Consider the following 20,372-nt stretch of genomic DNA (forward strand, 5'->3'; position numbering starts at 1 on the left):
ACGGTGAAGTCAGACGCTTTTGAAAGGAGCACAAGACGACGGAGGAAGAAAGCATTTACCCTGCGCCTTCCTAGCTACATCCACACGGCGCTGTGTACATTAATTAATTTACACGCTGTGTGCGTTGAACAGCAACAGCGATGGATCATTTTGACTGACAGCTTTTGAAGAATTAGCTAGCTTAGCCAGCGAGGAAACCAGAACTGATGGTAGTTTTCTGTTCACGGTAAATACAGGGTTCAGACAGGCGTTAGGCGAATGGTCTTCTATCACCTCGACAAGCCACCGACTCGTTTAGAAACCTTCGCGTACGGCTGCTTAGTGCATCGCTCATATTCAGCTTAATTTTTTTATTTTTTTGCAGGCAGTGCTAGCCACCGTTAGCTTAGGATTCTGCTAGCGCTGGACAGCTCCAGTTAAAGGCTAGCTTTGGACAAAGGACCAAAACGCAAGGAAAAATATAAACACAGGGCACTCAGTTGATTGTGTTTGGGAGGACAGCAACAAACAAGGAATTGACATGATGTTTCCACAATCAAGACACTCAGTAAGTGCATCTTAATTTGACTTTTGTTAAGAAAATCATGTGTTTTTCTCCACTGAACGCACCGAGGTTAGTTTGGTAGGCTGTAATGTATGCTACCTGTTTTTATATTCAACCCCTGTATTCATTTAAATAGAGATAACATGAGATGTATTGTACGACAGTGTGTGACTGCAGTGTCTTTAAGTTCTGCAGAAGAAGGTTTTGGAAACAAAAAACTATTTTAATGTAAGACTCATTTTCTGATTATCCTCTAAATCAAACACCTCCTGTGGATGCGTCGTGTTTCACCCTTGTGATTTTTTACATCTTTGTGTCACTTTAGTCTCATTAGACTGCACAATCTAAAATTCAAAGAAGCATTTTTTTTGTTTCTCATGTTAGCTGCTGGCCTGTTGTAACTAAACGGAGATGTTGTCATTCTGGTCATGGCATGGATACTGAACCAATCAAAGTTCACTGCACACTATTATGTGCAGGTGGGTTTTTTTTTTGTTTTTTTTTAAGCACACATCTCCCCTGCTCCCCTAAATCTCAAGTTTCCATGGTAACAGAAACTCAGTCCAGTCCTTCATCAGTGATGAAGTCTCTCAGCCCATTGGTCAAACATTTATGTTAAGTGACTGGAAGAACTGTGGTTTTTTTTTGTCACTTAAGGGATAATGTCTGTGCTTCCAGTTAAGGGCTCACACAAGAAATGTGTTACTGATTAAGAACCCACTCTAATCATATATAGATCCCATCGTAATTAGTTCATTTTGGTTCAATGAGAACATGCACTAAACCCCATTTCGTATCCCATCGTTATTCTTGCTTTTAAGATCTTGTGTTAATGCAGCACAGGAAAACACAACAGTAAGAACACTTTATGAGGAGAATACAGAATGTGTGATTTATGGCCGCAGTAATCAAGTTTTAATCGAGTATTCTCTTGATTATTCTGGCGATTAATCAATTCCTTTTTTCATAGAACCCCTTTGCTTAATTGTTGCTGTATGTTTGCCTTTACTCCCGTAACAATGCAAATTCCTCTCTTGTGGGACTTCTAAAGAATTATCTCATCTTGTCTTATTACAAGGCCTAAACAAACATCATACTTTGAGTTCATTAAACTGGTTTACGTACATTTATTTATTATGTTGAAGGGATGCCCTTCAAATTTTACTTAATAACAAATGTCTTGGAGACATGTTTACTGTTTTTTAACAGTACATTAACATTTATTGATCTTAAATATGTCATGGTATAATTTTAACTTTATAATGTAAACGGTAAATATGATTAGTGGGGACAGGGTTAATAATGATGTCCTTTGTGTGTATGCACTCAAACTTCATGCCACTCCTGCATTAGTCAGGGCCATAGCTGGGCAACCCCAGTCACAAAAGTCTGGATTCGCCCCACTTGTTGATCTGATGCTCTTGCAAGCTTGCCATGTTACTTTGGCCCAGCAGCAAGACAGAGGGGGCAACAAGTGAAGGACAGGGACTCAACTTTCACCCAGGTCAAAGACAGTCAACTTCTTAAGCATTTCAATCTATTCTACAACGATCTCATCCGCAAGGACTGACTGAGAAAGTCACTGTCTGGTTTCATGGCTGTAAAGCATTTCCTATTGAGACCGAGAATTCCTAGAAACAAACATAGAAAAATTAGAAGATAGTGCTGAAAGTGCCTGCCTGGTCTTATTGTCTCTAAATTATGTTAAAAGCACAAACAGACTGTTTCTGTTGAGGAAACCCGTCAAGAGACTCTCTCGTTATAAGCCAATGCAGATTGCCCGCTGAGGAGCTCTCTTCCTCCGCTATAACTATAAACCAATAAAAATCCATCCACATCACCACAAAGAGGAGATCTTCTTTCACCTGCAATTGAATCCAAATCACTGTTATTAAAAGTGGATGTGTTGTTCTACACCATCCAAAGTATTTAATTCAGTATGACTGGTCAAAGTATGACTGGCACTTACATTGCGATAACGATTAAATAGTGTCATATGTTGTGCAGCCCTAGTTGCCAGGGGCTGTGACCTGTGTTTCTCTCTGGTACTGTCTTACTTTTTCTTTAGCCGCTGAAGGGCAAAGAAGTGTCTACTAAAGCTAGAACCTGAATGTCTTATGTGACATGAATGCTTTGCCCTTTGGCAGTCAGCCTGTGTGGAAGCCCGATTGTGGCTGTGGTGTGCTGCTGCTGCTGCGGATCTGAGCCAGCTGATGTATGTTTGCAGACAAGGGAGCAGGATGGGAGATATGTGAACCTCTGGTTGCTGCCTGGCTTGTCAAATGAGTGAAGTCTTGCAAGGCAGTGTGTTCCACTGAGTTCAGCCTCTGTGTACTAAGATGGTCAATCTGAAAAGCTGTATATCTTACAGCTACAGCTTTTGTTATCCTTTCTGTTGACTTAGCCTTGATTAAATGTCTGTCAATAACTAAGACCAACTTAATGTACCTTGAATGAAATGGGTTAACACATTGACTTAAAGAGTACTATTTTGTGCTCTTCTTCATACGTCTGTACAATATCTAAGCTATATCCATTTGATTTTTCATGTATTATATATGAGACACTTAAGTTCTGGAGACATGGACAATGAGGGTAGATGTTGTCTAAAGTAGCTACATGTCACTATAGTAACAATGTTACTGCACATTAAGAGTGTAATGCAAGATAATAGCAGGTAGAAATAAAGGGAAATTTGTTAACAGTGAAAGGTAAAGGTCTTAGGGTGCATTTCTGTTGATATTACTTTTGAAGGATCCATTTTAAGGCTTAGAACATCGAGCTAGTTGATTAACATTATAGCGTCTACATTATAGCGTAAAGAGTATGTTGCTAAACGATGCTTTCAAACGTCAACCCACTGGTTAGCTTTTTAGAATATTAGCAGTAAGTGTGGCAAAAGTGACATCTGTACAGTAGCAAAGCGATATTGGGAAAAAGGTTGACATTATTTTTCTTTCTGCACACCGCTACACATCGCATCGAGAAAGGCAATATTCGTCTTTATAGCGCCGGATCCTTGAAAATAAAGACACCCATTCTAGATAATGTTAAGATAATATATAAGATAATAAGAGCGCAAGCTCCATGTATGGAGGCTGTAGTCCTCCAAGCGGGCGGCCCGGGTTCGAATCGGAGCTGTGGCTCCTTTCTCGCATGTCGTTCCCTACTCTCTTTCTCCCTGATTTCCGACTCTATCCACTGTCCTATCTCTCCAATAAAGGCACAAAATGCCCAAAGATAAATCTTAAAAAAAAAAAAAAAAAGATAATATTCACCAACAATAATTTTCCGAATCACTTCGACAAGATGTAACTGTAGAGCCCTGCTTTCATAATACTCTTTGAGGAAAGAGAAGAAGCAGTCATCTCCCGATGGTGTAAGAACCAACTCACCTTTTCCAGGGTGAGAGCATCTGGGCCACTACACTCCTGCCTGGCTGGCTGGCTGCCTGCATGCCTGCCTGTTAGGAGGTTATTTTCCTAATCCTTGAGTACCCTTACACATCTTGACTTGAGTATTAAGACCAGACACATGGGATTAAAAAAATTAGGTTTTGGAAATTTTGCATGCCTACAGCTGCTTTAGCCTTAACCTGCTACAACAAGCACTTTCCACCGGCAGCCCCCAACAAATAATACACCTGTGTACTGACCCCCTCCCCACCCCCACTGTGCACAGACACACATCTTCCCTTCTTAAATCCTCTTTCTCCTCCATTGCTGCTGCTGCTGTCACAGGGGCCCAGGGATGAGAGAATGTGTGACACCCGTATAGATATGAGTGTCAAAGATAAGGAGGTGGAGGATGAGAGAGTAACAGCAGCACTGCCTCGTAATGACAGATGATGAATCTCTCAGACTGGCTCAGTTACCACAGAATCTGCCCTCTTTTATTTCCTGTCTTGCACTCTGTGGTAGTATTAGTGTGAAGAATCTCTACTGGCATATGAGATGAACAAATGTGCGTAATCTCAACTTTAGAAGGGCATAATCAGATGTCCTTTCATATCTAATTAAAGCTGCACAGGGTTTGGAGAAGCTGCTGTTTTGGTGGTGATGTTGGATATGTTTAATACATTGTATTTTAATAATGCTTTAATCTTTGTGAATTATGAACAATTTTTTTTTTGGATAAACACTTCATTGTTAAATGAAAGGGAAATAATCCATTTTATTGATTAACTGTTATATAAAGACATATCACAGAAGATTTTAAGACAGACACACACTGGGCCAGGCAATTTCCTGATTTCTACTTTTTTTTTTCCAAGATAAATACAGGTTCATGGCTATCTGTCATAAAGTTTTTCACACGTGCATCCTTGAAAATCTGCCCCTTAAATCTTCCTGAGTTGCCTATTCTCAGAAGAAGACTCTCCCTGTTGGACGGGAGGGGTGTCAGGAGTCAGGACATGAAGTTAAAAAGATGTAACCGTATATCAACGCGTTGTTGTATTTTATATTTCAAGTATGAACGAATGAGTGGTGCAGATCATACTTTCAAGAAAAGAGTATGAGACACCTTCCCTACAAAAACAATGATCACACCAGTTGCTATATATATTGCTAACCTGTCGCATTGTAATACAATTCATCACCACTGCCCGCGTGCTTGCGAATCATTTTCCTGAATATTGCCTTGCCTATGTTCACATAATTGCTCACCCCACTTAATTTAGAATTTTAATAGGGTGCTGGCTGGAGAAGTGCCGTCTGAAAAACTTGGCTGTTTTCATTCACACATGCAACTTACCTGAAAAATGTCGGGGGGGGGGGGGGGGAAATCAATATTTTTGTGAATTTGTGGAGCACTAGCTTCACTTATGAATTGTGTTTTTTAAGGATAATTATTTTCGGTTCATAAAGTGAAAATTAAGTTTTGCTTCAGGGTTTATGTTTTTATCAATTCACTTAATTGCAATGGTGTTATCATATCTGTAAACCTCATAATAATTATGTTTTAGTACTAAAGTTAGGTACAAGAAAATCAAGGTTTAACAGAGGATGTGTCTCTTTTTTTAAGTCACTAGCACATCCACTGTCACAGACACAGTTCATTGGTTTTAAGAGGGAAAAGCCTCATTTGTTAGTGACATAGTGCCTGACCCAGTTGATGGCATTTGCCATATTGTTTGGGTGTTGATTAATCCTAATGCAGCTTCAACAAAGCTGACTGTGGATTAAAAGTGGAGCAACAGAAAGGCACAGCGCCAAAGCTGGAGAGAAGGCAAGTAATATGGAGGCGAAATCTCTCAAGTCCCCTGACCCCATGCTCGACTGTAGAGATGGCTACAGGTTGTACTCCCCCCCCCCCCCCCCCCCCCCCCCCCCCCCCCCCCCTCCACACACACACAGACACACTCCCTCTTCCTCCCCCTGCTTGTCTCCCTTTATCATGAGTTTCCTCTCTGATCTGATGTAGTGGTGGGAGGGTCAGGGGCAGAGGGTGCACAGGCATTATTAAGCCCACTTGAATTAACAGGACAGCCCCCAGCCTTTCCTCTAAAGCCTCCAGCTGGGGGGAGCTTAATCCCCATGGTCCCCTGTCTCGCCCATTAAACAACCCCCACCCCTGCTTTGTTGCTCTGTTGCACACACACTCGCGTGCGCACGTGTTCGTTTGGCTGTGTGTGTGTGTGTGGGGGGGGTTCTATACATTAGTGTATGCAATACAACACAAACATACACAAAAATACTCAGCTAATAATTACTGCTCTAGTTCATGAAAAAAAAAATAAAGAGTTTTCCCTTTCACCCATGTAGCATGAACAAGGACACACACACACACACACACACACACACACACACACACACACACACACAGAAAGACATTCTTAGCAGCCTCAAGGGTCTTACCTGCTTTTTGTATCTGGGGGACAAATTGAATGTGGGGCTTGACACATGCAGGGCAGCAGATGTCTGGGTCGTTAAGGTTAGGCCAGCTGATTAGCATGACAAACAGCCCCTCAGCCCCCCCAAACAGCCCCACCCTGCAGGAGGCCCGCTTTTGAGTGGATGAGTCGAGGCCATGGGTCACAGGTGATGTTGATTTTTGTGAAGGGCTACACTGGATGATCGTTGAAATGCGATGGGGTCAGTTGAAAGGGAGGGGAGTAGACTGGTGCATCCCTTCTTTTCTTCAACAGACACTTCGACCTCGGGTCAATCAGAGAAAGGCAAAACACATTCACAAATAATAACTTATATTTGTGCACGCTTTTAAATCTTGGGCCATTTTATGTTTTTTTTCTAGATGGTGACAGGAGATCTAACAAAAACGCACCAAAAGAAATCCACTAGATGAACCCAGCTTGACTTTAACCATGAATGTTGTTAATTTAGTGAATTTTGGTCTGCATCTTAACCCTTAAATCCAACCAAGCCAATACAAATTTTGCACAAATCATAATTAGGGATGTTCCTCGGCAACTGATTTCCTTGTCAGTTAAACAGAAATTTCAATGCAGAATTACTGGCCAGTCCAAAGGTAAGAAAGTACTCAGAAAACAGTCAGTATATTTTCTGCGGGTAAACAATTGTTTTAAGACAATAATCCAACATTGACTTTACAAGGTACAGGAAATACCAAGAGAAAACAAGACTGCCCTTTATAATGTTTAATACTACTTTATTATTTATACTATTTCCATTACTATAAAATAACCAAGCTATCTTTTTTCTTTTCTTTAAAAAAAACAAAAAAAAAGTCTACGTCAATGTTGTTTTGTAAGAACTGAATTTGGGCCACAGATGGACTAGTGGTTAGATAGCCCCCCAACGTACAGAGGCTATAGTCCTCCAAGCGGGCGACCCAGGTTTGAGTCCAGCCTGTGTCCAATGTCCTATCCAATAAGGGCATAAATCTCCAAAATAGAAAATGAACAACTAGATCAGGAGGATTTCAGGGGCATTCCTGAAATTCTCAGGAGTACATGTGTAAAATCAGCTTATGTCCAACATCACATGAAGTTGTGAAGTGGGTGGTGTGTTTATGGATGTTTTTTTTTTGTGAAAGTGTAGTTGGGGGTACATGGAGTACAGCGGCTGCATCAGTATTCAACAGCGGGTCCCTAGGAGGAGTGTGTGGGAGTTGGGAAAGAATGAGGGTGATGGCGGTGGGCAGGGCAGCCCTTCCCCAGAGCAGAACGGTGCAATGGGTTGGAACAAAGCGGCACGACGGGGAGCTGCTTGATTGGCCCGGACCGACCCAGACCCCCACAGACCTGCCAATATGCAATGCACTGCACCAGCCCAGACAAGAGAATTAGCTGCTCTATTTGTGTGCCTAAGAGCAGAAAAGCCTGAACTGAAACAGTATGCCTCCTCTTGTCCACTAAAATCTCATTCAGGCAGCATGAGGATTCACAGCACGGCAATGACAACCTCCCTTGCTTAGTCTGTACATGCAGGAGGGAGGAGTAGGAGAGGACAAAAGTGCCCCACAAGACAGGACTGCTTTCTCTTGTGTTGCATTCAGAGTACATGTTGGTAGGTATTGTCACCACCCTGCTGTGAGGTCGGAGTCCAACTAGTCCTGACTACAGCCGGTTCAATCCTTATTATAGAGCAGCCTTTCCCAAACTTAAGACTGTCGCGGCCCACTTTGAAATACAAAATTATAAAGTTATGACTACAGCTCCCACTTTCAGTAAGGGTTAAATATTGGACATGACAACATGATCTTATGCGAAGATAGACACAAAAGTTGATTAAAACAGATAGTAAAATATGATATTATGTCCACGGCTTTATCGTTCTGGATTTGTGTGTGCGCATCCTCCGTGCGCGACAGAGAGCAGAGGAGAATTGTAAATGCGCAACCATGTAGTGACAGAAATGACATGCCGTCGTGACATGCCCCTAATATAATGGTAGGGGAAACACTGAATATTGTGATATTTTTTTTATTTTTATACCAGGTGGAGGCCTTTTCGCGGCCCACCTGTAGTACACACACGGCCCACCAGGGGGGCGCGGCCCACACTTTGGGAAGCACTGTTATAGAGGATTGAATCAGCAGCACACCATGTTAATTGTTTTTTACTGGCTACTGAAATGTATTTAATGTTGGCGTGTCAGACTAAAAAAAAGTGTTAAAAATATATATGTAATCGAAGGCTGCACAGTCACCAGTGTCCTGAAACATGTACTTGCCTCAATGGGGCAAATGCAGTGTGTTGCTGGTTAAAATGGCAAAAGATAAGCCAGGTTTAGTTACTTTTTTGAAGGCATTAATAGTATATATACAGGTGGAACAAAGTATGGCCTCAAATAATTTTGGCCAAGACAAAGACAATGTGAGGCGACGCCACAGTCAGCCTTCGTCGAAACTAGTTCTTCGCCGTCTGCTTGATGTGTCAGGGCCTTTAACAAACAGTGAGCACCAAGCACATTGTCAAAGACAGTGCTTGAAAATAAGTGAGGAAGTATGTTTTTCTTACTCTAACTGTAGCCTTTCTGAAATTTTATTGCAGCGTAAAATAACATAAAGGTAAGATTGGGACTCATGAACAAGTATTTGAAATTAATTGACTTGGATTGTCGTGTTGGGGGAAAAAGATGCTCCTTTTTAAAACTTTTGACTCGTGCACACATCACAACTTAAGTGGCAGCTCCACAGTCATTCATTAGGCAAGCAAATAAAACAGAAATTCCCTGTTGTGAGACTCATGCCTGCACTCAGGCTTTCTGCTTTGATTGTCCACTTATTTTTGCGAACTTTGGGACTAATCTTTCTTCCTGCCCCCTCCCCCCCACTCTGGCTGGTGTAGGTAATAACCTTGGTTTTACAAGCAGGCATCAATCATCCACACAACCGTACTGGGTGTAATCTTAAAGCCCCCCTTCTGCGAGGCTGGCTTTAATCTCAGCCATGGTCTCCAAACCCACAGCCCTGTCGGCCTCACCACTTTCCCCACTCTTGACAAATTGCCCATTTCCCTTGGCTTTGCAATCTCTGCACTATTTTCCTGTGTATGTGTGAACATGTGTGTGTTGAGTTATAGTATGCCATCCCCCACCTTGTGTCTGCTATGGTTGAGTACATGCCTACATATCGTGTATGTGTGGTTAAAGACGACTACACTTTTGTGCATGTGTGGGGCACAGTCCCTTAAGTGTCATGTTTGTGTGTGTTTGTTTTGCGCGCTTGGCTGGCCTTGCACGGGGGGGGGGGGGTCAAGATAGTTCTGGGGAGGGAGGCCTAGCCATGCCAAGTCTATGTAAGCAAGAGCACTTCACTCGAAGTGATAAAAGTAGAATAATCCTCTTTAAAGCGTCTTAACGAGGTCAAATCTGGGGGGCTGCTAAGGGGAGGTGTGTGTGTGTTGTGGGGATAACGCTGCAGAAATGGGGGTAAGCCATGGCTTGGTTCGTGAGAGATAATAATCAAAATCAAATTCCTGACCCAAACAGGATTAGGCTCTCCCTACGCTCTAAAGCCCCTGTCCAGAGTGGCTGAAGACACAATCCTATTCCTCAGCCTCTTGCGCACACACACACACACACACACACACACACTGCACACTGAGCAGTTAACAGCAAGGCATGCTTGGCCCAAACAGAGTTGGCCTGGGTGAGCTTGGACACGTGCATGTTAGCCCGGTCGCTTGTTCAGATCACTGTGCACATACGCTTTAGTCCAAACACTAATCTGGGATATTTAGATCGAATTGTTTGGTTTGAGCTATTCTTAGATGGAGGATGTGATCTTGTTTGCTGCTGTTGTGTTAGCAAAAGGCTTAAGCCCTCAGCGACTGGCTCAAAAAAAATCAAGTCGTGATGGATTTATTTGCTGAGAAGTTTGCCTCCATTGTCAACACATTCTGCATGTGGTGTGTTCTAAATACATCGGTGGCACATTTATCCCCTTCCGTATACTGAATCATTAATAGAACTATTCCAAATGTATTGTAATAATTAAGCATAACCTTGTATACCGGTGTTATACCTCTTGTGAAGGCATTTTTGTAAACTTCACACTCCACTTGAATCTAAGCTTAAATTTAGCCATACAATTTCTTATCTTGCCACTAAACTGAAAAAGGCAAACAATCGCTCTCAGCAGGAATACTTGTTATTGTGGTATCTTCAAATATTAATGTAATTTGTCAATCCTCCACTATCAAACTTACAGGAAAATAGTGACTTTGTGATGGACAGAACAGGGGGATTGCTTAAATGGCATCCTTGGGACTGGTTGCTATGGCAAAAACAGTCAGTCTAATGTTGAGAAATAGGCCAACTGCTCATCGGCGTAGATCTACTGCATTCATTTAAAAGTGGGAGTAAGATAACATCCAGTCATTAGTGAGCGATTACAATGCCAAGGCACCATCCCTGCCCCCAACACACACATTCATATATACCACACACAAACACACTCCAACTGAGATGTAAACAGGCAGGCGGTGCTCCAGGAAATACAATCCCCACACTGCTTTTCCCCTCAGGCAGGATTTAGACTGAGGAGGATGTTTTCTAACATATCCTGCTGTTATTGTGTATGTATGTATGTATGTGTGTGTGTGTGTGTGTGTGTGTGTGTGTGTGTGTGCTCTGCAGCATTCATGTACTGTAGTCATGTATTGTTGGTATGCCTAATCACTGTGTGCTGTGGTCTATGTTTGAAGCCCCCCTGTAATCTCCATCCCTTCCTCTACTCCCTTTGTTGACTGATCTATGGAGAGAAACAGCCGCAGCCAGATTCTTATTTAAAACAGACATTATGGTTCACAGTAGATTTCCCATGGATTGGACCAGATGATGAGGCCAGGAAGGGTGTGTGTGTGTGTCTGTGTGTTTGCAGGGAAGGGTGACAATGAGTAGGCTTTGGGTTTGTTGGTAGGCGAGGGGGATATGGGGGAGGGGCAGCAATTTCCTGAAACGATGAATCCCATTTATTCGCTGAAGACTGTCTCAATTGCCTCAGCAGCGCACAAAGCTTTTTAATACTTTAATTACGTCTCAAAGGAGCAGGGCAGAATCAAATTAGAGATTGTCCTACATTTAGGTGCTGTGTGTGCGTGTGCGTGTGTGTGCACTATGCAAATTTAGCATTAGAGGTAGTGTGTGTGTGGGCTGGTATCCTTGTGTATGATTCATGGCAGTGAATTTTTGCCTCTATGGCAGCCAAGCATCATACATAGAGAATTGTCACACCCCACACACAGATGCGAGCACACACAAACAGAAGCACAAACAAAATCAGTCCCTAACACATATTTAGCATTACGGTTCTCTGTTTTGGTTTAAAACACACTTGTCTGTGTCACATTTACACTTTCTATGCTTCTTAATACATGCTTAGCATGGACACAACAAAACACACGTTCAAATATTAGCCAAGCCTCTCTCTTGAACAAACACAATTTCACTCACAGCATGTAGGTAGCTTTTTTGTCACAGCAGATGGCATGTGTCACAATATTATAGCAGTATTTCATTAACATTATGGGCATCCATCTGTTGGGGACTCTCAGGCCCCCATAGAGCACCTTGTTTTGGTCAATGACAGAGAGAAAGATAAACATTGTGATTAGTTTTTAGTACATGGGGCTAGGAGTTGCCTGTGTAGCCTAGTTGTGTTGTGGCAAAAGAAAAATCAGGGCAACAATGTGATAGTTGTCCTTCACACTCCTGCATTTACCTTTTTTATTGTGAGAATTCACTGGAATAATAGTACCCATCTGAAATTTAGCAAAATTAGCAATTAAATAATGATTAATTCAAGTTGTCTTTTCCTTGGTGTAGGCTTTATTTATTTTAAGGGATTTTGAGTCAATTTCACATGCTTTGGTGCAAATGAAAGTGACAACAGAGTGTATGGAGAGGCAAAAGCAAACCAACTCAAAAACAAGGGAATGTTTTTGCATTTGGTGGCTACATGGATAATGTTCTCTCATTATCCTTCCTGATTGATTCTTGTTTAGTTTTGTGTTCTGCTAGTGTCCTTGTCACTACTGGCAGCATGAAGCACTGCATGCAGCCCAGTCATGTTGCACTGGTAGTTCAGTTCCTCCAGGATGGCACATCCATACGTGTGGTCGGAAGAAGGTTTGCTGTGTCTCCCAGCAAAGTGTCAGGAGCATGGAGGAGATACCAGGAGAGCTGGACAGGGCCTTGGAAGGGCATCAATCCAGCAGCAAGACCGGTATCTGCTCCTTTGTGCAAGGAAGACCACAAAGGAGCAATGCCAGAGACCTACCAAATGACCATGTTTCTGACCAAACTGTCAGAAACAAGACTACAGGGTGGCATGAGGGCCCAACGTACCCTAGCTGGACCTGTTTTCACAGCCCAGTGTGCAGATCTATGGGAATTCATTAGAAAGCACAAAAAATGGCAGGTCCACCATTTCCACCCTGCTCTTATAACATATTTAATACCGGGATGACAACATGAGGGTGATTGTCAGACCTTACGCAGGTGCCCCTTGGTTCCTCCTGATGCAGGACTATGCCTGGCCTCATGTGGCCAGAGTATGTAGGCAGTTCCTGGATGACGAAGGCATTGATGTCATTGACTAGCCCTCTCTTTCCCTTGACCTAAATCCAATTGGGCATCTATGGGATGTTCTGTATCGGTGCATCTGAAGCTGGCAAGTATTGCCACAGATTGTCCAGAAGCTCACTGATTCCCTGATCCAGGTCTGGGAGGAGATCTCAAATCCACTGACTCTTCCGGATTATTTCCAGACGTTGTGGGGAGTGCATACAGGCACACAAGGGCCAAGCATACTCCTTATTCACATAATGAGTTTAAGATAAAATAAAAATAGAGCTCAATTAATTAAATAAAAGTTGTAATTGACTTTTGCATCAGAATGGTTCAAGAGTAAATTGGTGACTGTTATTTTTCTAATCAAAAGTAACATTCCTGGGCCAGTGATTACAATGGTTGGGCCAGTGATCTTTGAAAACTAGTGGCCCAGAGGTCCACTGGCAAATTTAACTTAATGTCAACCCCTGCCATGTAGCCAAGGCGCCATCTGTCACAACCAATCTTTCATGAGTGTGGATGAATGGTGCATGCATATTCAAACGTTTGAATTTGTTCATAGCCTTTAAGAATGTGCTCTTGCTAATGTTGATTTCATTTTGCATACGTTTAAATTGCATGATTTAAACGTGTATGGTATCAATGTAAAATTGATTTATCAGGCATTTATATCCTCTGTTAGCATTTGTCTGTCCTTATGTTCATGCATTAGAACATGTATAGTCTCCTTTTCTTGTTGTTGCTTCTTGTCGTTGTCTTCTTCAGCCGTGTCTTGTGTTTCTCTCTCTGTATTCCCCCTGGATCAGGATGCCCCGCCTGGGGCTGTCGACTGACAGAAAATCAGAATTTTAATGTGTTTAATGTTTGCATACTGAGCTACACAGTAAGGAAATCAGATCTAGGGCAAAAACTATACCCTTAAGCACAGGGTCTACTCTGTAGACAGATGGACACATCACACAAACGCACACTCACACACACAAACATACGCACATAAGTTCAAGTTCAATATGCTTAATGGCCATGAATAGAGACAAAAAAACGAAACAGAGACGCATATTAAGAATGTACAACGATGGTTAACACTCACGAGATACAGTACCTAGCTAAAGAATTAACATTTTTTTCAGTAAACAATAGCATTCTAATGCTGCAATGGATTTTATTTCTCTTTGCATCTCTAGGCTTAGAAAGGCCATATGATGGTATGATTCGGGATCATCTTGTGCTAAATGAACCTGGAATTTGATCACTCTATTGGTCATCTGGAGAGACTGAGAGAATTCCCCCAGCTCAGATCTGCATCCTAGGTTTGGGCAGACCTTGTGGATTTCCTTACAGAAAAGCGGATTCAAATTTTCGATTGGGGTCGTGTCCCAAGATGTCTGCCATTTATTCTTTTAAGGGCCCCACACTTCCCTTCTCTCTTTAAAATATGTATTTATAAACTAGCCACAACAGTCCTCAAGACCTGGATTACACATTTAAGGTAGAAACAATTCTAATGTATTCAGATGATCTGGTTCTACTTCTCCAACAGAGAACGTCTTAAGCTGAATCTCTAACTGCCAGAAACATTCAGCCAAAACTGGGCACTTGACAGTGTTTCTCCTAGGTTTACAGCTTTGGGGGGGTGGGGGGTGCGGGCAGACGGACGCCGACACAAACACTTTAAGGAATTTTGGTGTTCATGCGTTACTTTTAATGACAGCTGTCCTGTTCTATTGGAAAGGTATCCTTAAATGACTTCTTTCCCTGATTTCCGACTATATCCACTATTATATCTCTACAATAAAGACACAAAAAGCCCCCAAAAAATCTAAAAAATAAAATAAATATATATATCTATATATATATAGTTTATATTAACTTGACCTTCAAGGGCGGACGGGCCGCCCCCCTAATATAATGGTAGAGGAAACACTGCTTGACATCAACCTCGCAAAAAACTTCAACTATTCAGGAACATTATTCAACCCATCCTTATGTATGTAGGGGTTAAAGCTGTTTGTTTGCACATATTGATTCATCTTTTCTAGATCCTTGCTTGTGTTGTACTTACTCTGATGTACGTTGCTTTGGATAAAACCTTTTAAGTGACTTGTAGTTGCATCCCTGATGTTCGCCCCCTCCTTGATTAAAAGACCAATATGTAAGATATCTACTGCATTAAATCATAAAATTACCTTATTATATCATCAAACATTAAGGAAACATGCTGTGTTGAAGGTCTGTCTTCTCTCTCAACAATGCAGCAGCCAGTATTTCCTTTTAAGTTTTAATTTGGTGAGGAATGGTTTATTTTTGTTTTGACCCGAGAAGGTTACCAGTCTTAAAGAGGACATATTTTACCCCTTTTCTACCTTTTCTACCTTTTCAAACAGTCCCCTGTGGTCTAAATTAAAAATATGTGCTGTGCTTTTGTCAAAATATAACATGAATCAATCACCAGAGGAAGTTTGTGACCCTGTATAAACCAGCTCTCTCAGAGCGCTCCGTTTTGGTGTGTGTGTCTCTTTAAATGCAAAGAGCCCCCCTGAGTTTTCCTGGGAGACATCACTACTCTGTAACACGAATAAAAATGGCAGACCGGCGCCAAGGTTTTGTTCTAGGCTGGGGGGTGGAGTCCATGGGCAGATCAGTATGCAAGTCTGTCTGGTTCTGCCGTCAACAATGTCCAGATTCAAGTCCTTACACAGCTAAAGTATCTGCTTGCCAGCTTTTTTATTGCACTATTATTATATCTGTGTCTTTGTTCGTTTCTGTGGTTTTGATATAAAGGGGAATGTCCAAATATGTGTTTGTTTCTGGAAGGAAGTCTGGTTCTCTACCAGTTCTGGCATCAAGATCATTGATCACTGAGTGTCTGCCACTCTTAATATTCTTAATATCATCATGTTTTACAGTTGGTGTAAGAAGTTCTATATTATTCAATAGGCAGTTAGTTTTGACTTGATTTGATTCTGTGTTTCATTTACACACACAGTTTTCAGAAACATTGCCAGTGCACAGAACGGTTATGGCAGTGATAGTTGCCTGTAGCTAAGTGCGCTGTGTTGACACATACCGTGTGTGGCACAGACCCATATAGCCAAGCAGTTGTTTGCTGACTTTGGTCCAGGCCATACTGGCTGGAGAGATAATGGAAAGGGTTATTGTGCTTTACAGTTGGAGCCTCTGTCTCTTCGCAGCAGCTTGGTTTGTGTGGATTCAGCTTTCTGTGTGTATTTTTTATCACTTCTCATGACATTTGAAATGGTAATGGCTGTGGGTCACTCACTATCCCTGTTTAGCACTGTCCTTTTTTGTCATTTTCTTTCAATCTCAATGCTTCATTAATTCATCAACGCTTATTTAATGCATGCATAGAATGTAAAATGTATCTAATCCAAACTGATGACACCTAGGGTAATCATGTTTTCACCGTGGGAGGTTTTAAAAAGAAGTCATCCCAAACACAAAATTGTGTTACAGCCAAGCGGTGCCTACTGAGCTGCACAACAAAAAGTAATTCAGACTTTGAAGCATGCAGGTCTGTTCCCAAAAAACTGAAGCAATCTTGTTCTTTAGCTATTCTCTGGCCAAGGTTCTGTGAATGTGTAGCATTGTAGTTAAAAGTAAAACTGAGCGGTTTACTGTGGGGAGCAGGCTACAAAGCGACAGGTCACTCCTAACTGCACCCGGCTAGCTTCCCATAAGTGCTGCAATCTGATTTCTGATGGTTTCCTTTGCCTGCTCAATCATAGTTGGAAAATGTCGATCCCTCTTCCCACCTGACCCATTATGCAGCCTGCTGAGAAATAATGAGATTTTGTCCCTATTTGGGTTTGATGCATGCTGTGCTCTAACACACAACCAGGCTGTCCACCGCTGCCTGGGGAATGTAGTGTGGGCAGAATTACAATAAGAGCTAATAGCAGCATTCAGCCTAGAGTGATGATGTAACTTCAGCAAATTCCTAAAAACCTCATGTAATTAGTTCTAAGAACACATTCACAGATCTAACAGAGAGCAAACCAAATAAAAGCAGAACTTGTTACGTTTTCTAGTTAAAAAGTACTCATAGTTTAGAGGTTAGATTCTCTGCCCGAGCCTGACTTGACTCAGGGCCGGGCCAGGAGAGACACAGAGACATGTAATGTGTCCCTAGAGGGTAGCTGTATAAAGCAGTTGTTGTTGCCTTAATCTGACTCACGGTGCTCTTATGTGTATGTTGAATAATGCTGGAGAAGTTATACCTCTGTGTACAGTTGAGTACTTTCTTACTATATATAATCAGTCAGTCAAATCCAAAAAGCTTGGTCACTCAAACAAATGTTACTCAATTAATAATGTCAACATCATTAGTGATGTTGCTATTTGGCCGAGTTTAGATTTCATCAAAGAGGGGATTTTAGAAACTTTCTCCAAGCTAAAGCTTTTTAACAACTCTAAGAATTGAACACCAACACAACCAAGATGTCTGCCAAAAAATATCTGTTACACCATACTTTGATTTACTCTAGCATGAGTAGGCCAATGTATTCTCAACTAAATTGACTATTGGAGTAACACAATTTCAGGTCATAATATGAATTGTTTGTCAAAGTTAAGTTTTCATTGTGCCGTTATAGCTCAAAATATACCCTTTTGTTCATAATAGAGTTCATATAAGAGGACAAATCTTGCCCATAGTGTGTGGAACCTCCACCATTTCTTTTTGCTTTTGAGCGGCTGGACTGCATTGTTTCGAAACTTTTTTGTTATTTCTCTCAATCTGCTCTCTTTCTTAGTTGTTCACTGTTAGTATGTTTTATCTGAGTTTAACTTATTTCTCACTTTTTTCCTCTTGTGTGTTATTCTTTTGCAGGCTTCATCGCAGCAGCTGAAATTCACAACCTCTGACTCCTGCGACAGGATCAAGGATGAATTCCAGTTCCTCCAAGCACAATACCATAGGTACAAAACTAAAACACATTACACACTCAGAGACACACAAATACAAAAGAGAAGCATTTAAAATCCACTGGTGGATTAATGTATGTCTTTGTAACAGGGAGTATATCTTGAGGCTATTTTATATACCACTTACCGTAAAATCCGGTGTATAAGACGCACTTTTAATACCAATTTTTTCGTCTTAAAAGTTGGCTGCGTCTTATACACCGGTGCGACCAATATACCAGTATGAAATACTGAAACATGTGCCTTCATTACAGCGGGTGCAGCAGCCCCGATCACTGCGACCTGACGTGATTAAAAAGCCACCCCCATTCATTGTGTATTGAAAGCTGAGTGCACGCTGTGCTGGGAAAGACGGCGACTCAGACCAGTCTGGCTGCGCGACTTTTTTCACATCTTTTCTCCCTCACGAGGTCATAATCATGCATTTACAGAAAACAGTGGTATATTGTTCCGTAAATAAACATTGTGGAGTGCTCTTTTGATTGAAAGAGTCCTATATTAAAGTTAAAGAGTGACCAGCGGAGTCGGGCAGCGCAGCTCGCAAGCTAGGAGTCTGTACTACTGTACTGTAGCTAGTAGGAGTGCAAACTCCCCAAAGTGAAAGCAAACGGAATTAAAAGAACGACACAGCTGTACAGAAACTGCACGTTGTAGACATCGCTGAACACAATATAAATCGTCACGCAGTAAGACAGTTTAAACTTTTTTAAACGAGACCTTAAAAACAGGGTGAGTCTTGTATACCGGTGCGACTTATATTCCGGATTTTAAGGTAGTATTTTGTTAATTGTTATTGCTTTCAACAAAACTTTCAGGTAAGCCAGTGCTGAGCGACTTTAACACACGCTATCAAAAAACAAAACGCAGCTGCAGATCCAAAGTCAACTTGTGAATTTATTATAACAAAAAACTTTCATAAAAAATTAAACTCGACAAGATGAAACAAACAAATCAGGTCGCTATCATTTAATCTTAGCTGCCTTTTGCAGTCGAAAAACTCTTCCACTCCCCCTTCTCACCAGATCAGATCAGGAAATTAGGAAATAATAAAAATATATTTGCTGGCTGTAACACAGCGCTGTTTGACAGTCTGTGTGGAGAAGTTCACAGACTACAGCTGGCTGACGTTACGATCGTTAAGTTATTGATTGTTGATAAAAGCAGACAAGGTGGAAGTGAACGAAGAAAAGTTGAACGTGCGTTCCCGACTCGGTCCATACGGATAGCGGATCAACCGTGTTCTGTTGCACATTTGCACTACAAGTAAACAGGTGCGCGCGGTGGTCGGCGTTCCGGTGTGTGTGCGCGTTTGCAGCCATGTATGTTGGTGTGTCTCGTCTCGGCGTGCCCCCGCGATGACCCGTCTGCAGACATCAGAGGAGCAGGGACAAGTAGCCGCAGCTAGCCTACATCATACATGGTTTAGTATAGTTTTAACATGACTGTTGGGATAAATATTTACCGCCATGAAGAGCATTACTCTTTGAAATGAACTCGCCAAACGGAAAATCAACCCGCATTTAGCGCTTGTGGGTGTCAGCGGAGTGTCCGGAACCAGTCAAAAGAAACGAACAGTCAATCAGCTGGCTATCCAGCACGAGCCACATGCGTAAATGTATGAGAGGGGAGGTGACTACTATAAGTCAGAGACGTCGTATTTAAGTTTATGTTCTGCTTGTTCAACAGTCATTTGATGTATTGATATTTAACATACATTCAGAGAGGATTTGATTTGCAATTTGAATCGTTTTTGTTTTTCTTTTGACGCTCGTGATTTTCCTTTGGCGCTAGGTAAAACCTCTTTGGGGGGCGCCAAAGAATTCTCTATGCAGGAAAAACCCTGAAGTGTGATAAGGTCAGCTGTGATAAAATAAAGATGTCTACATTTGTTCCTTTGTTCCTCAACTCTATCACAACGATGCACATGGAGGAAGCATTTATTCTTGACTCATACCAAAATCAGGCTTGTTCCTCCCTTTACTGCTTACAAACAGCAACGGTGCTGGAGGCACTTCCAAAGTTCCTGGTTCGACCTCCACTGATCTGTTTGATAGCAGTTATAAAGAGAGGGGACGCCACAGGGTCTGCATCTCAGAGAGTGGAGTCTTTGAAGCCTGCCCTCCTTCATGAGGAAGTTGGTTTGTTCCTCAGTACCTGTTCTCGTAGAACCTTCCAGAGGCTTGCCTCTGCTGGTTACAGAGACAGGCAAAGGCAGATGAAAGCTTGGCAAATTGTGTGCAAAATCTCTGCTCTGGTCTGATCGCTCTTGTTTGAGGGGGGAATCTGAGGCAGACTGCACGTCTTATTCCTTGCCTTTGGTTTTTTGTAATTCCCACAATGGGAAGCAGCCACGTTTAACCCTCATCAGAGAGCCAGGGCACAGT

The 20,372-nt window shown here is 41.9% G+C and overlaps 1 protein-coding gene across 3 annotated transcripts in view; it reads left to right on the forward strand.

The window, feature by feature from the left end:
* tle5 (TLE family member 5, transcriptional modulator) overlaps nucleotides 1-20,372 on the forward strand; it is a 40,233-nt gene continuing 19,861 nt past the window's right edge. For 2 of the 3 annotated variants that reach the window (XM_061033147.1, XM_061033148.1), the window contains exons 1-2: nucleotides 1-547; nucleotides 17,894-17,982. In XM_061033147.1, the coding sequence (XP_060889130.1) occupies nucleotides 521-547; nucleotides 17,894-17,982 (116 nt within the window). In that variant the 5' untranslated portion in view covers nucleotides 1-520. The remainder of the gene's footprint in view (nucleotides 548-17,893; nucleotides 17,983-20,372) is intronic. The other variant, XM_061033146.1, reaches the window with a different exon arrangement.

This window comes from Labrus mixtus, chromosome 3 (genome assembly GCF_963584025.1).
Source record: "Labrus mixtus chromosome 3, fLabMix1.1, whole genome shotgun sequence".
Classification (NCBI taxonomy): domain Eukaryota; kingdom Metazoa; phylum Chordata; class Actinopteri; order Labriformes; family Labridae; genus Labrus; species Labrus mixtus.